Here is a 16721-nt window from a genome sequence, read left to right on the forward strand (position 1 = left end):
CTAATTTTAAACTTCTGGTAAGGACACCAGTGGTCCATTGCTTGCTTTTGAGTAAAAGCTGTAGCTGTTGTTTGTAGGTGGCCAGTAGGTGCATCAGCAAATATGATATTCTGACAGTGTCAGGGTGTAAGTCTCCTGAAATTTATGACCTTTGTCTCTTGTGCCTATTCTCATTTCTTTTGTGCTTTCCTGCTGGCTTGTTAACTCTTTAGGAAATGCATCTCACTTCTGTCTGGCACCTGAACAGCACCTGGCACAGTGTAGTTCTGGCTCATACGTGCTAAATGTGGCATCTTAACAGGCTGTGAACTATCATGACAGAGTCTGCAAAGTAGGAAATTGCAAACAAAGAATTTTGTGTTTAATTTGCAGTAAGGGGATTTAAGTTAGGTAGTAAGGCAAGCTTTCTAGCAGTTAGTGAAATATAAATAGATTGCCTTGGATCTATTATCACTGAGAAACTCAGAGAACAGATCAGGCAGCCCCTTCTTAGGACTCACTGGTAAACTGATCCTGCCCAGAAATATGGTGATGAACTGTCTGACCTCCTAACATCTTCTTTTGGACCTGTTTTTTGAGTTTCTGTCTCTGGACTTTAACCCCAACCCAGACTAGGGGGGAACTTTGTGTCCAAGTTTCATATTCACCTCATAAAACCTGTTGACTGAGCAAACCTTACTTGCAATCCATCAATACGTTTTATGTCAGCCATTGTATGTCATATGAACATGGTTTTCAGTTTGTTGTAGGGCTTTTTTGAGTATAGGCCCTAACTTATAGAATCCTGAAATATTTTGAGCTGGGAGGGACCTTTAAAGATCACCTAGTCCAACCACTCCTGTAATGAGTGGTTGTAATGAGCAGGGACATCTTCAGCTTTTGTGAGAAGTTGTATTTTCATGGTGCAGCTCTGAAGGGAAGAGATACTCTCTGACGTAAACCAGGTGCATGATTACAGAGGCCATTAGTTGCTGGCCCAAAATTTATGTAACTACCTTGTTGCACATTCAGTGCTGTAATATCTGTGGGCCTGATTTGAGCACTACCGGACACTAGAGTAGCTTTTCTTCTTTTCTCTAGACTGTATGAGAACTGTACTAAGAACTGCTTGAGATACAGAACAAGCTGTAGAAAAGCTAGTCTGCTAGGGAGCATCTAAATGCCTCACACAACAGGGGTAACAGCCTTTGTTGAGGACCAAGTGTGATCAATGCTACATTCATGTCCAGGCACTACTCTTCTCATAAGTGTATTGCTGAAAGAGAAGAAACTTCAAGGGATAATTGTAAGCAAAAATTCAGTATGTTGGGGAGAGATGTTTAAAAGTATCAGGAAAGAGTAGAAATACACAAATATTTGTAAGGTGTGAGCATCACAGAAAGAGGTATTACTCCTGAAGTTCAGTGAATCGTAGGATGGTACAACATTTTTTTCAGTAATGGACAAATCTGGGTCAAACACCAGGAAAAAAAGACGAGCTGAAAACCAGTTCTTTCCAGTTTGCAAGATAGAAAGGAGACCTGACCATCTGACTACAGGCATTTACAAAGTATGTTAGCAGAAGCCGTACAGCTCTTCAGACGGGCAGATATTACTGAACATACGTGGCAGAACATACCTTCCTGTAATGACAGAAGCACCAAAGGCCAAGGAGTCATCTGACCTTTTCTTCCACCCCCATGAACTTGGCAAAGAGGATTTTTGTCTTTGTCAAGCTGCCTACCAGGCTACAAACTATGCTGAGTATTACGCATGCAGTTGTCTCCTTTTGACTGAACAGTGTGTTTGTCATACGGTCTCACCCATGGAGCTGGGCAAGAAACAGATGCTGCTGCTGAGCAGCTGGATGCCAGCACTTCATTGTAAACAGTGCCCAGAATTGGGACAGGGGAAAAAAGGCAAATTACACTGAGAGAGAGACTGCGTGATAGCCAGATGGTCGGGTGCCAGAGACTGAAACAGTGTGCCCCGTGTTCTTGACAGACAAAGTGCCCAACTTCTGCAAGAGTGGTCCATAAAATGTGCGGCCTCTTGGTCCAGTTTTCCTTATCCATGCATACCGTGAGGAATAGGGAGGGGCTGGTACATTTATATAGAAATATACACATTTATATGCAAAATACATAACTTATGTAAAGGAAAATGTTGTTAAAGGCCAAACAGGAAACCCTGGGGAGTATTTTCAAGACAAACCAAGTAACTTGGGAACTCGGCTGCATTAATATTTCTTAAACTTTAAACATTTGTCCTCAATATTTGCTCATGCATACTGAACATGAGGTACCCTTGACTCTTGAATAGCATATATTTTAATCCCACCATGCAGAGAACACAAAGTCTACTAAAATAAGAGTAATTTTTTGTGTTACACTGTTGTAACAACAAACATCATTGTTTGAAACAAAGCTTGGTTCTAGAGGTAGAAGTCAAATTTGAGGGAGAATAAATAGCTCTACCTGATGCCCCAAGTCATCAGAACTGACAGATATTTCAAGAGATACTCTCAAAGTGGGTGGGAAACAACTTCAACCCGGTCTGTCAGTGCTTACCTGTCTCAGCCCACAGTGAAGCTCTAAGCAATACACAGTGTAGCACAGCAAAGATGGGTAGTGAGCCAGATGTGCTTGAACTGCATTCCAGGCAAATGGGGGTTGCTGGAAATTTCCTGCTGCTGGATCCCCCACATCACTGAATCATGGTCTCACAGCAAGTTACAAGTATTTCTTTTTGAAGAGCTGAATAAAATAGCACAAACCCCACAAACTGATTCAGCTGTTACATGAGTCTGTGATTCTACCTGTCCTGAAGGAATACAAAGGAAAGGACCTGCTATTTGTTTAGATTAGTAACTTTATTGTGAATGTTGTATTACTAGAGTTTATACTCAAGCACAGTAATTAACAGCTTAGCTGTTTTGCAGTTACACTTAACTCTTTATAAAGTCCCATGGCATTTGTTATCTGAAGTAATGTAAGGAGGAGGCAGACTATGTCTTTGAAACTTTTAGGAGTGTATCAGGCATCTAATTTAAATCTCAGATCCTGTGAATGAAGCACTGCTTCCTATGCCCCTGCTTTTCTCTCCACCTCTCACAGCTTAGATTGCAAGGTCTATAAGCAAGGCTTGTTTGCTCCTGCACCTGCTTAGTGCCTACTCTGATAGCTGTACAGCAGCACAAATACCTGGAGAAGCCTCCCTGAGTAGAGGTCACTTGTTCCTGTCAAGGTAAGAAAAAAATAGGGGTGCTGTTTTAATGTGGGAGGTCTTCTCTCTAAACCAATAAGTTAAAAATCTTCCCATTTACTAAATCTCTCAAAGATAATGGAAAAGAGAGGAGATTCTTACCTGGATTGTTTTAATTTCAGAAATATTTATCAGCTTTACTCATGGAAGAAAGAGCGTCTAGTCAAAAACACCCATGCTAGTCAAACCAGAACCAATTGCATCAGCTCCATGGTCTTTAGTCATGCTGCTGGCATATAGTGTCAAGTTTTCACTTTTATTTAACAGTTTTCCCACAACACAGGGAACAGCAATGTCAGCTCAATTCTACATTTTGGGTCAAAAAGCACCTGTGAGAGCAGGTCTTACTTTTTTTTCCAGAAGCAGTGAAATAGCCTGTGGTAGATTGGGAAGTGTCAATTCTCCAAGTGTTTGGAGAAGTCTGATGGGCTGTGCAGTGAGTAGGTACTGGCCAGGCAGTAGTATTCCCTCAACAAGATTATTCTATTTACATTTATTTGTACAGCATACACCTAAAGATCCACAGTGTTAAAATGCAAATCTTGTTTAAGCATTTAATGCTAAAAAGAGGACTTGGTTAATAGTCCTAATGAGAAAACTGCTTTTTTGTGCTCACAGAACCAAGTGCAGAGTAGGCAGTAACACAGAGACTCTTTAATACACCATCAGCCCAGGACATTTCAACTTTTGCCTTCCTCTGAAAAGTGGTAAGAGCTATGAAATTTATACAGTTTCTGGATTGTCTGCTCACACTGTCAGAGGAGAAACTAGGAGAGATCTGCCTCTGCCTGAAAATTTGCAGTAGGTGGGAAAAATAAGAAAGATCTGCTAATAATAGAATTGAGAAACATTCCAGGTACCTGAGTTCAGACACAGCAGTGAGCTATATCATTATTTTCCTGTTTTAAAAATAAGTGTAGGATAGCAGGGAGACTTCAGAATGCTTTGAAATTCCAGGCAATTTGTTAAACAGCTGCAGAAGAGGTGTGAGAAAACACGTAGAAGGGCTAGAAGGCTGGAGACTGATGGTTAATTGGTACCTCATGGCAGCTCATTGCCCCTCTCAGCCTGAGAGCCCAGTGGCAGGCACCAACAGGTGTACCTTGTAAAGCTGATTTTCCAGCAAAGAGCCCTCTGCTAATTTGAGTACCAAAGTTCATTCAGCTCATCCTCCTCAGAGGAACAGCTAAAACAGCTTTTGTTATCCTGTGCTATCTCTACCTGTGAGGAATACAAGATTTTTTTTTTTCCATGTGCTATTGTAAGTATAAGGTCTTGGACTGTTTTACTTTTAATGGGGAATTGCAAGCAATATTTAAAAACACATTGGAGTTAAAAAGACTAATATTCTTTAATGGAGGGTTACTTACATCTGCTTGAAGTCTCTTGGGCACTTAGAGAATGTACTTAAATCTAACTGCAATGCTCTCAAGTTTTTGTTTTAAAAGATGTTCTGTATCTCTACTATAGGAGATTGCTTTAACTTCCTAGCATTTATTTTTACAGAGTAAATCTCTTAAATCAGGAAAAATAATAAGAAGCAGTCTCTTCTCTAAAATTATTTTCAGAGTCTTACTGTTTTGTTTTTGGTTTTTTTTAACTATTCCTGTGGCTAAGGACATTTTTATTAAGATAAATGTAACTACTTACAGAAGCAGCAGCAGAAAAATAAACTTGGACATCTTGACTCTGCACACATGAAAACAAGCTGCTGGCATGCAGGAAACTTGTAGTAAAGCAATTTAAGTAAAACATTGAGTATTTATGTCTGTTGCAGTCTAGATGAATGAATACATACATGTGACTGTCCTCTGCTTTCCAAGGTTATACAAGTGACAGCTTGTGTTAAATGCTAGTGAAGCATGTTGGTGTTTTTGAGAAAAGAATTGTTTTTTTTTCCTATGTAAAAGAAAAGCAGGGTGCTAACACCTTGAGGAGGGGGAGGCTGCTTCATTTTATTTCTTGATACACAGTTTAAGTAAAAAGACACAGTTCAGTGAAGTCTATATCCTTCTGAGAGCAAGTTGGTATTCGCACTATGCAGGGGGAAATCCCTTCATGGTGAAGGAGTCTGGTGTTCTGCCCCTGTGGGCAGCCACGTCAGTCCCTCTCACGTGCACACATCACCTCATGAGCTCTAGTTATAAAGCTGTTGTTTAATTTTCCTCCCTCTTCACCCCTAACAGAAGTCTGGTTTGTAAGGGTGCTATTCTGATAGGCTGGCTATGAGTAAAACCCAGTCTTGGATGATCTGAGGACTGTTGCTGCTGGTCATGTAGGTTATGGGGTTAACACTGGGTTCTTGACTGCTTCCCTGCTTCTTCAAAGCAAGTGTTGGCTTTTAGTGTGTATTCTGGTTTTTGTTTTTTAACATTGTGTATAATCTTCTGGAGAGGAGCAATACAATGTATTTTCAGAGCTGAGGAGTTGAAAGTGATAGAGTGGTGGAAGGTAGGTATATAGCTGCAAAATATCACTTAAATTCTGATTCTTGGGAACTTCATCTAGCTTTCTCTGGCGCATTATGTTTTTAATCGTATATCTCTTATAGTGATCTAAATGTCATAGCTAACTTTCAGTAGCATTGCTTGTTTCCCTGTTGTTTCTTTCCAATGACAAAGATTCAGTCAAGCTGCTGATGGAGCTCTGTTCAACTCTGATCACATTTGTTGGGGTACGCTGGCTGGTGGATGGTGTTTCTCACTGCTGGTGTTTCAGCAGATGCTCTTTTTGGGGGTGAGGAACTGTGAGTGAAGGCCACAGTGGGACAGTGTCAGATGAAAGCTCCCAGCTCCTCAGTTCAGAGGAGAAGGTTGCAAATTGCAAGTAGAGATGGGTATCTCACTTGAAACATGGCTCTATGCCTGCAAAATTCACCCTCCATGCCTTGGTCACACACACACTTATCTTATTGGAAATATCTTTTTAAAATATTGTCTGGAAGAACAGATGATAAAAAAAAACAAGTAGATTTGAAGTGCCTCTGTCAGTTTTGTTTCATGGGTAATTCCCTTTGTGGTAGTGTGAGAACTGTAGATGTGGCTAATTAGTGTAAGAAACAACTGGGGTTTATTTTTGTTGTTGTTGTTGTTCTTGTAGGCTCATTGAAATGCTGAAACTCTTGTTGCACTCACTTTCCCATCTCCTCACATCCCCCAAGCCAGTGTCCACAAAGAGAAAACCCAGAAAGACAGACTAATGTTTTCCTGAAAGTAAACTTCATTTAAATCTTGGCTTATGAAACCTGTCGTGAGATGGTATCGGGAAAGCTGCAGGCTCGGAATACTTCAACTGGCCTGTGTAGCTGTGTTGCAGGGTTTGACTGGGAGGCCATTGAAAGATCAGAAACTGATAATGTCTATAGCTGTAAGAGAGACCTTCAGTAAATAGCTGGACACTCGATGCTGTTGGACCTGAGCAAAAAGCCATGGAACCAGGGAAGGAAGTACATGCTACAGGTGTGATCAGAAGTAATAGTTACAAAAGTTGTGGGAGGTTTTTGTTTCTTTTTAATGAACACTTTTTATATAAAAAAGAAATACCCAATTTGAGATAAATTGTCTGAGTAATATCGTTTAGTGCTTACTTTAATCTAAAAAGATAGTTGACTGCTACATTGCAGGGAGTTCTTCTGCTCTTATTTTTGTTTCCCTCTTCGCTGTGTCTGACACAGTTATTGTACTTAAGAATAAGCAGTGAGATTTCACAAAGTCTGTCTGTCTTTTTCTTCCTCACCTTTTCCAAATCCACATCACTTCTAGTTCCCTGAAAATCTAAACATCATGACTGAAGGTGTCTGTCACAGCTGGTATGTGGACCAAGGATTTTCAAACCACATGATACCAAAGCTCCAAGTTGTCTGCTGAAAGGAAGAATTGGCACAAATAATATGAGTATGTTGATCATCCTGACTCTTATCTTGTCCTTATTCTTTTCAGATACCTTGCAAAGGAGGTGAATTGATAATGTCTTCAGAACATGGAGCTAACAAACGGCATCATAACCCAGTGGACAGTATATGCAGAAAGATCAAATCTATCCAGATGATGGACCAAGTCTCTAACCCTGCTTTACAGATACCAAAATTTCAGTCCCGGAACTTTGACAGTCCACAGTGCAATATCAAAAAGAATCTAGAAGAAATACTGAAGAAAAGAACTTTCAGAAGTCATGATAGTACTGGTCCACACTTCATCAGTCCCATTTTGTCTTCAGACTTGCAGTTGCTGCCACCTTGTCTCGAGTGTATCTCTGACTCCTGTCCTGCAAACGCTACATATTCAGTCATTAAAAGTGAAGAGAGACCCAGCAGCTCGTGGGTGCCAGTATGTGACGTGGAGAACTGTTCTCCATACTACAGATCCAGACAGGCTAACGCCCAGAACAAACGGTGTGCTTTATCAAATATCGAATATAAAGATGTGCCTCATCAACAGAAGTATCTTGCGTCGAGTCCAAATGTATATTTCTTCACATCTGATAAAAAGTCAGAAAGTACTGTGATCCAGTCTCCTGTGCCAAAGAGATTATCTTGGAGTGAAAGAGGTAAAAATACTGGGAACCCAGCCCCAATCCAAAATCCTAGACATCCAAACAATTCAGCCTACATAGATGATGTTTATTTACTACTTAAGCTAGTAACATTATGTTTTAGAATCACTTAAATCCAGTAAGTCTGCAAAAAGAGCAAGTGAAATCTTAAATTTTCATTAAAAAATGTTAATGTGGATGTAAAATGTGAGGAAGTAACATCAAAAACTTTTTCAAATTTGCCAATTCCTTTTTGTAGATGAGATTTGAGAGGTTCCGCTTAAACTTGAGAAAAAACTGCTTTACAGTGAGGGTGACAGAGCCCTGGAACAGGCTGCCCAGGGAGGTTGTGGAGTCTCCTTCTCTGGAGACATTCAAGACCCGCCTGGACGCCTTCCTGTGTAATTTCGTTTAGGTTCCTGCTCCGGCAGGGGGATTGGACTAGATGATCTTTCGAGGTCCCTTCCAATCCCCATCATTCTGTGATTCTGTGATTTGGCTTTTAATTTAGTCTGCCTTTAATATAAAAAGATATATGAGTTTGGGTATGGCTTTTTGTTTGGGTTTTTGGGTGTGGGTTGTTTTAGGGGGTTTTTTTTAAGGATTGTTTTCTTACCTTAATCTGACATTGATGATTTCTCTACAATATATCTGGAGGGGTAGGGAAGAAATAGCTGGCCTCTTAAAAATATTCTGTTTTATATGTTTACTTCATGTAAAAGTTTCCAAAAATGCATGTGTAGAAGTGGTGCATAAACCAGCTCTCAATTCAGAAGCTCCAGCTATGAACAGTCCCTGGTGTTATTTGGCAGTAAAAGCTCTGTTTTAATTGGCAGGGGGGAGGGAGCTGGTTGATTGGTTTTGATTTTTCAATCATCTTAAAAATAAAATGTGTCATTCAAGCTGTAGTATGCTATGTGTACATGTGCTATTACAAGCATAATATTGCAGTTAGAAATTGATATGCGAACATATAAAATATAGTTAGATTTATTCATTTATTTTCTGTATTAAGAATGGTGGTGCATGAAAGTGACTATGAGCGAATAAAGATGGACAATAGCAAAGTTATTCTTCGTAGGATGGAAGCAGTCACTGGGGTACAAAGCTGACAACACGCGTGATGTGAGCTTTATCTCTGAAGAAGACCTACTGACCACTATCTTCTTTGCATGCGATGTAGAGCATACAGGTTTGCCAGTGGCTTTGCTTTGCTTTGTTTTATTCTTCTCTCAGCAGATTTTTGAGGCTGAGATTGTGTTACAGTTCTGGAGATATGCCGATCTGTGATGTGCTCAGACTGATTAGCTCCCTTAGCTTGGTGGCTGTATGTGTGTCAGATGCAGAATAAATGTCTGTGCCTCTTTTGCATGGTGTGTGTCTCCTCCTTCTCCCCACACCCTGCCCCAGTTGATCTTTGCTGTGTTTTAGTGCACAGGAAGCAGAGGAGCAACATGCTTCTAGTAATCAACTTTATTGGAAATGACTGTTTATTTCTTTTAGGCTTTTTCCTATTAGAAAAGAGAACTTTGGGAAACTTCAGAGCAAGACATAATTCCTCCGAGTTCTATCTCAAACATAACTAAAAGTGGTAGAGAACGTAGTTGTCTAGTAGAGTAAGATCATGTCAGTCATGGGGTTTGCCCAATTTGATGAGAGACTTGAAAGTAGTAGCAAAGAAAATGTGTTGAATTTGTTCTTCTTAAACTGAAGTCCACAAAACTAGTAAACTGGACTTTTATAATTCTGTATTAGAAAAAACAAGCAAAAGCTCTAAATTAGCTCTTTCCGTGTCACACTAGGACTGTAGGGATTCAGTTGCTTGTCTGCAGCTCTCCAGGGCAGTTGAATATGCACAATATTCAGATCAGTAGCATGTCCATTTACAGGTTTTTATAATGGCCTACGAGACTTCAGAGTCTGGCGCATGGACACCTGTATCTCTTCTAGGAAAAGTAGCTGTGTCCAAAATAGTTGATTATTTGAGACATACAACTAGTCGAGGATCAGAAGATAGTGGTCTTGAAGAGCTGTGCAACATGCTTGACCCAGATCAGAAAGATGTCTCCATGGACCTGGAAACATATCATGCCATCATGAAAGAGTGGATTGAAGATTGTAAGAGAAAATGGTAATAGCTTTTTATCAATCTATCTCATAAAAGCTTCTGAGAAAACAGGAGACCAGAAAGCTCTCCTTGTGCCTTCCATACTCTGGAACAAAGACAGTATCAGGACACTGTGACCACAGTGTGGGTTTTGGTTGAAAGCTTCTAAATGTTATGAAGTTGGTAAGCAATCCAGTGTCATACTGATTTTGTGACTCTTGATGCTTCCTTGTTTCAGGGAAGGTGATGTCACCAAGGAATCAACAGCAAGCATGGAAGACCTGGAATTTAAAGTGCATAAAAACACCTCTGAAGGTGAAGACCATTTTATTTTGCTTTTATTCAGGAAAACTCCACTTTCTTACTCCGTAACCAAAACCCCTGCCTCTTTCAGCAAAAAAGATGCATGTTGGGATGAATGTTACATCAGGAAGCCTGGAGGCCTTTGGGGGTGATGTGTCCAAAGGAGACATGTAAGTCCATATAAGCAATTCTGTGTCAGAAAGACAGAAATTCAAAGCTAGTACTCCTAGCTTTGAATTTCTTGGGAGCAGTTCCTAGAACCCCTGTTTCAGAAAACTATCTTGGCAGAGTTTCTAATGCTGACCTCAGTCTGCAGTAGCACTTGATGCAATCGTGTTCTTCCTCACAGCTTCTGTGCAGACTTGAAAACACATTGGTAATTTTTCCAACTGGTATCTTAGTCTTTCTGTGTCTATTTGCCTTTTTAACTCACTGTGGTCAGAGTTGTGCCATGTGCTTCTTTTCCTTTTTAAACAAGTTCCTTCCCTTCCCCCAAGTTCTTAGGTGTATGGCAATAGAAGACATTCTTTCCTGAAAATCTGGTCCTTGGTTTTGTTTGTTTGGTGGTTTTTGTATAGTCATGACTGACTTGCATTCTGTTAACAGTAAAGCATTTAACAAACAGCAGAAGTTTCAAAGATAACTCTTGTGTTTTGTGCATAGTCAAAAATCTTAAGATCTGCTTTCTGATGCTTCCCTGTAATTTCTAAGGATCTCAAAAAAATTATCCTTGTTCAAGTTTCAGTTGAAAGTGTAAGTGGGAGATGGTTTAGGGGAAAAGAAAGGATCCAGAAATTGTGGAATTAATACAAAAGTATTCATGGTGGCCTAAGAGATGATTAGCAAAGGCTTAAGATCATGTCATGCAGGCATCCAGATGTGGAGTTGTCTGGTGGCATACTTCAATTGCAGGGAGCATAAAAAAAAAAACACTACAAAAAACCAAAACCAAACCAACAACAAAAAAAATCTGCTTAAAACCAAACTGGTCCCTGGTGTCCATAGAATTAGGGAACTGATCTGAAGATGATCTGATATCTCTGTGCAGAACAAATGACTGTACACTACAGCATTAAAAGTTCTCTGTGGGCTCTCCTCTCACCTCTCTAATCAGCGCAGCACAGCATCAAGATTTTTAAAGTGTCTAAATTAGATCAAATCACGTTTCTTAACCTTTCCTGGTTTTCTTACTGGAACAGGGAGACTTCTGACTTAATAACCTGTGTTGCGGACCTGCAGTACAACAACCAGAAGCTTCAGGAAGAGAACAACAAGCTGAAGCTCACACTGGAAGCTGTGGATGAGACCAACAATAAGCTATTGGCAGATAATGAGGATCTACGTCAACAAATAAAAAGGTGGGAGATCCTCATGGCACCAGGTCTATGGTGTGATGGCTGTGGGCAGACCCATCTTCTTTTAAGTGATCCAGCCTTGCTTTTATGCTTTTAGTCTCACTGGTGTTTTGTGACAGCCTTTTTTGACTTAATGTAGTATCTTTAGCATTTAACTCTCTGCTCTGTACTCCCTGGTTCTTATAAAATCAATCATTCTGTTGTAGCCTGGCTCTTGCAGCATGAGGTGCTGCAGGTGCACACAAAACTAAACAAACAAACTGAAAAAAAAGGAGAAAAAAGGGAAAAAACATGAAAAAAAGGGAAAAGGGGGGCAGGAGGGAAAGGCTTAATATTACCAAGAGAACAGCCAAGCACTGGAAGCTTTCCAGTTCAAGACCACACACTTTCTGCCAAGCAGAGGGGAAATGAGCATGGAAAAGCTATTTTGCTTGAGGAACTACAGTGAGTTGTCTCACCAGCTTAGTATTGCTGTAGCCTTGGGACCCATCAATACCCTGAGTACAAACCTATTTTTACAGTGACTTCATAATGCTCATCTGACCCGATTCATTCAAATGTGATATAGTTATGTCAACTGCCAAACCTTTCCCACTATCTTCTGGAGAGATTAAGGCAAGAATCTTGCAGCATAGCTGGCATGGGACATGTGCCCTCATTGTTGGGCCATGTGCTCTGGGGGGCTCTGCAGCCTAGAGCGAGCCAGGAAAAGGGCCTTGCCCCATTAATTAAATGTACACTGCTTGGGGTATCGCATCAGGATAAGGAAATGACACAGAGCTTATGCTTGAAAACTAAATGGAAATGGCTTCCGTTACTGCTAACAATGAAGTACTGTAAAGATGAGTTTATGTGCTCAGGTAACCTGATATATTTGACTGTAACAAGGTAGATTGTTAGGTGGATGCAAACAAAAGCATGCTATCTTGGATGCTGTGTTTACCTGAGGTTTTGTGCATTACTGTGGGAGCAGAAGGGGATGACAAATGGAGGGTAAGTCCATGAGCTTTTATATACTGGACAAAAATGATGGGTTTAAACTTAATTGTTGCTCTTCTGTTAAGTATCTGTGCCAAAGAATAAGTCCCTAGTGGCTTCTAAAAATACTCTTCTTGGTATTTCAAGCCTATCTAATGACCAACAGTAACACACTAAAGTTTCTCTGAATCTGCTTCCCCCCACACAGCATCCAGCATTCTGTGCTGAAAGCCAAATCACTGGAAGAAGAACTAGAAGAAGCAAAAAACAACCTGAACCTGTCAGAAGAGAAGAGACAGCAGATTGTCTACCAGAATAAGCAGCTAGTAGGTGCTCTTATTTCTTAGCTTACATTGTACAACCTCTCAAACCTCGCCGTAACAATGGCTTGACCACTCTGACTGTAAAAATCAGCAGTATGACCTTCTCTGTACCAGTAGTTACTGAGGCTTTTTGAGGATGATTGAAATACGATTTAGTAGGGTTACAAAAACACTGTCAGGTTTTTGCATAGAAGTTTCTTTAGACTATTGTCAGTTACAATGAAGAAAACAATTAAAAGGGCCAGTCTCACACATAGTCATGTTTAAAGACAACAGCTCTCATGCCATTGTTGAACCCTGTCTGTTCTGAAATTGATGTTCTGCCAGAAATTCATACTACTTTTCTAGAACCAGCAGGGAGAGGAGACTTAGTTCAGGCATCCACACAAGAGAGTCATTTTCCAAAACACCCCTGGGGTTATTGTCAGCGTCCATATGGGGTGGCAGATGTGACGGGGGCTATCAGAAACCTGTCCATTCTGGACTGACAGCTGGATTCCAGGCAGCACACCCTGGCATGTCTCAAAAGGCACAAACTGCCTATGTGAGAACATCTGAATTGCACCCCAGGTGTCTGAGTAGCAAAGCCCATGTGACTGTAAGAACTGTAAAGCAGCCTGGTAACAAGGTTGGTGTGGCTGCAGCTTCAGCAGGGGTTGACATACACCAGAGCACAGGCTCTCCAGAGAACATATGTTTGCATTGCTGCCATGCATGTTGTTCACACTACAGTGGCATCTCTGTGTCTTGCTTGTGTGGGTGTAGCTGTAGGCTGGTGTTCCATAGCTCTGTGTGCTGCTGACAGTGAGTATTTAGAAATCAAAAAAGTCTTCCATGCTGAGCAAGAACACGGGATTTTTTTGGTGCTATCCTGCTGCAGTGTGTGTATACGTTTGTTTTGCTTTAATATGATATTACATGTGTAATTCACCATGTGAGAAGGGGGTGGGGTGGGAGAGAGAAATATTATTAGAAATTTTGTAGTTTTGCAGGTAAGTCCTTTGGTTGCGTTTCCCTGTGGAGTGGAGGCACAAACTGGGATTCTACTGCCTCTCTTCATGTCTGATGAGAAAAAAGTGCTTTCCAAATTTGCCTTAACTCAAGCATGAGCTCAATTAAACTTGTTCACTCTGGCCTTGAATACCTCCTTCCTATCATCTAGTGAGCTGAGTTTTACTTTGATTTGAAATGTTTGTGTCAGGTGCTTCAGTCAGGGTCCATGAGCTGGACCAGCCTCAGCGTTCCCCTCTTTGCATTCCTTCGCTTCAGAGAGCACAGCAACACCACAGCTTCATATTGTGCTCTGGAAGTCTGTGGTCTGTTGCTTTTTGGCTTTGTTTGGCTTTGAATGTTGAACTTGACATGCTAAAAACAACAAAACAACTATTTTGTTTTCTCTCTCTTTTTTTTTTTTTTTTTTTTTTAATAAACTTGACCAGGAAAAAGAAAATCAGTCTCTCATCATCAAAATTACTTCTCTCCAGGAAGAGGTAAAATAAATCATGACTTTGCACATACATGTTCTTGTCTTGCTAAAAGCTCAACATTAAGAAATGAAATCTCTGTCAGACTTCAAAGCCTGACATGCTAATTAGGTTATCAAAATATTTTACATTTTACAAGGGTGACTTACCATAAAACTTTATATCTTGAAGTTGCACTGTGCTTCAGACTTTCCATTTGCTGGGTAAGTAAGGATACGAGGTTGGAGAAGTATGGGGGACAGGGACAAATGGCTTTTTTTCACCTCTTTTTTCAGAGCTTCATAGAAAAATTCCAAATATTTCTAGTTAACACAGCTATAAATATGCTACCTCTATATTGAAACAATTTCCATCTGAAACTTTTATTTCATATTCACTTCTGTTTACCTCCTTTAAGATCCGAAGGAGGAGCCTTGTATAGAACTGTAACTCCAAAAAAATGCAGTAGCTGGGGGCTCCACTCACAGCTGGATCCACTGACACTGGCTAGGGACTTACAGGAGGCTTGTAGGGAATATACTGTTAATGGAGCTATATCTCTAGGCTCTTTTTGTTGTTGTTGTTTGTTTGTTTTCTTGTTCAGAGGGGAGCTATTCATTCTTTAATTAAATAAAGTAAATATTTTATAAACCAGTTTTTATCAGGTGATAAAATATTTTAATACTTGCTTATAGCCTGTATTTTAGACTACTTATGATAAAGTAGAAAAACTGGTTAAATCATACTTAGTAATGAAAAGAAGCACCTCAAGGATTCAGGAATCTGTTATTTATTATAACAACATGGTAGTCTTTGTTCTTTGCATGTTTACAGTGCAAGATTAGTCTTTCTGAAAAGCTTATAAGTCCAAGTACCTATTAAACTGCATTTTTCCAAAAATAATTCTCATGCTGCAGGTCTGAAAGCTTTTCTTTAGCTTTCTAGGTTTGGTAGTGCTTATAAATTATGTTTTGAGGTTTTCTGTTTTAACGGTGCTCTGGAGAAGTGGGGGGAAAAGTAGCAGAAACAGTTTCAATGAGGCAAGCTCATACAATGTATGTGCATAAATGCTGGTAGTGCTTTAGAGTAGGCAGTAGCTTGGGGGTGGAGATGTCATTTTGCCTAGTTTCTTTAAGGAGAAACTGTCAATCCATTCAGCTGTGCCTAAACACTCTGTATCTTCTTCAGACTATTAGGAATAGCATGGACACCGATGGACTTCAAAAGAAGATTTTGGAGTTGTCTAAAAATGTAGCAGAGATTCAAGTAAGCATTTCAACTCTAGGAGGAACAAAAAGACAACCTATAGCTCACTTGGGTCTAGTGAGGGGAATTTCTACTTCTGGAAGGTAAACAGCCTTGAACCTGTCTGTATTTCAGAATTGCAGTGCAATCATAGCTTGGACAGGGCAACAGCTTTGGCTCAGAAAGTTGTTGTCTGGAGGCTTTTTAAAACCTGGGTTAATATAAACAATCCACAGTTTCATTCATTCCACTAAGTTAAAGTTTTAGGAAACCTTTTCCCCACTATTTGAGAAAATATATTAGAAAGTCATGTTTTGGCTGACGTTGCTGAAACTATTAGCCTGGACAGACAAGAGGAAACAGAGATGACTGTGAAAGCTGAAAACACTTTCACTTTTAACTGGGTGAACTTTGAAACACACTCTGCAAGGTATTCAAAAAAAGAACTTTATTTTTCTTAGCAAGGGCTCTCGATACCCTGTTTCCCTTTCGAGTAGGAGATGGGAACAAGCTTGTATTGTCATGCATACTGATGACTGGAATTGGTTTTGATCTCTTTGTTCTTTAGATCCAAGCACATATCTATGAGAGCACTGTGGTGAATAAAGAGGCAAGCTTGATCCAGGTTAGTTGCTTTTACTTTGTTACTGTCTTGACTGAAAATACTGACTATGGGATGATTTGTAAAAAGGCAAGGCAGTAGTCTTCACTGTGGTACTTTTATTTCTCCTGTTCTCACACTACAGAACCTCATCCTATAAATGGCTTCATAGTAGGCGAGATCTGCTTTAGGACCTGGTTATGAGTCAGCATAATTAAAGGTTTCAGGATTTTGCTTTTATTTAAAAAAAAAGAAAAAAAAATCAGAGCATATTAAAACAAAACAAACTTGCAAACTTCAGAAAAATGTACAGAAACTTCTAAATGCTGCTTCCTCCAAAAGTTGCTAAGAGATTGTACATGTAGAAGATCTTTCCCTTCATGTATTTTACTTAAATTATTTAAATTTTATGCCAAACTATAAAAAGGTGATTCAAAGCCCAATGGAAAAGCAAATGTATCCTTTTTCTATTACTGAGTTGTAATTATCTAGGCTTTCCTGAAGAGTGAACATTTCTGATGTTGTTTTTAAACTTGTATTTTGTATTAGAAAATGAAGATGTAAGACTACATA

General features: G+C 39.8%; 1 protein-coding gene across 1 annotated transcript in view; it reads left to right on the forward strand.

Moving 5' to 3' along the window:
• The first annotated feature begins 7208 nt into the window (after window positions 1–7208).
• IRAG2 (inositol 1,4,5-triphosphate receptor associated 2) overlaps window positions 7209–16721 on the forward strand; it is a 39858-nt gene continuing 30345 nt past the window's right edge. The window contains exons 1-10 of the mRNA XM_029085037.1: window positions 7209–7788; window positions 8855–8965; window positions 9724–9904; window positions 10119–10195; window positions 10275–10353; window positions 11383–11541; window positions 12725–12842; window positions 14279–14329; window positions 15491–15568; window positions 16116–16172. Of these exons, the coding sequence (XP_028940870.1) occupies window positions 7209–7788; window positions 8855–8965; window positions 9724–9904; window positions 10119–10195; window positions 10275–10353; window positions 11383–11541; window positions 12725–12842; window positions 14279–14329; window positions 15491–15568; window positions 16116–16172 (1491 nt within the window). The remainder of the gene's footprint in view (window positions 7789–8854; window positions 8966–9723; window positions 9905–10118; window positions 10196–10274; window positions 10354–11382; window positions 11542–12724; window positions 12843–14278; window positions 14330–15490; window positions 15569–16115; window positions 16173–16721) is intronic.

Source organism: Antrostomus carolinensis, unplaced genomic scaffold (genome assembly GCF_000700745.2).
Source record: "Antrostomus carolinensis isolate BGI_N321 unplaced genomic scaffold, ASM70074v2 scaffold34925, whole genome shotgun sequence".
NCBI classification, from domain to species: Eukaryota; Metazoa; Chordata; class Aves; order Caprimulgiformes; family Caprimulgidae; genus Antrostomus; species Antrostomus carolinensis.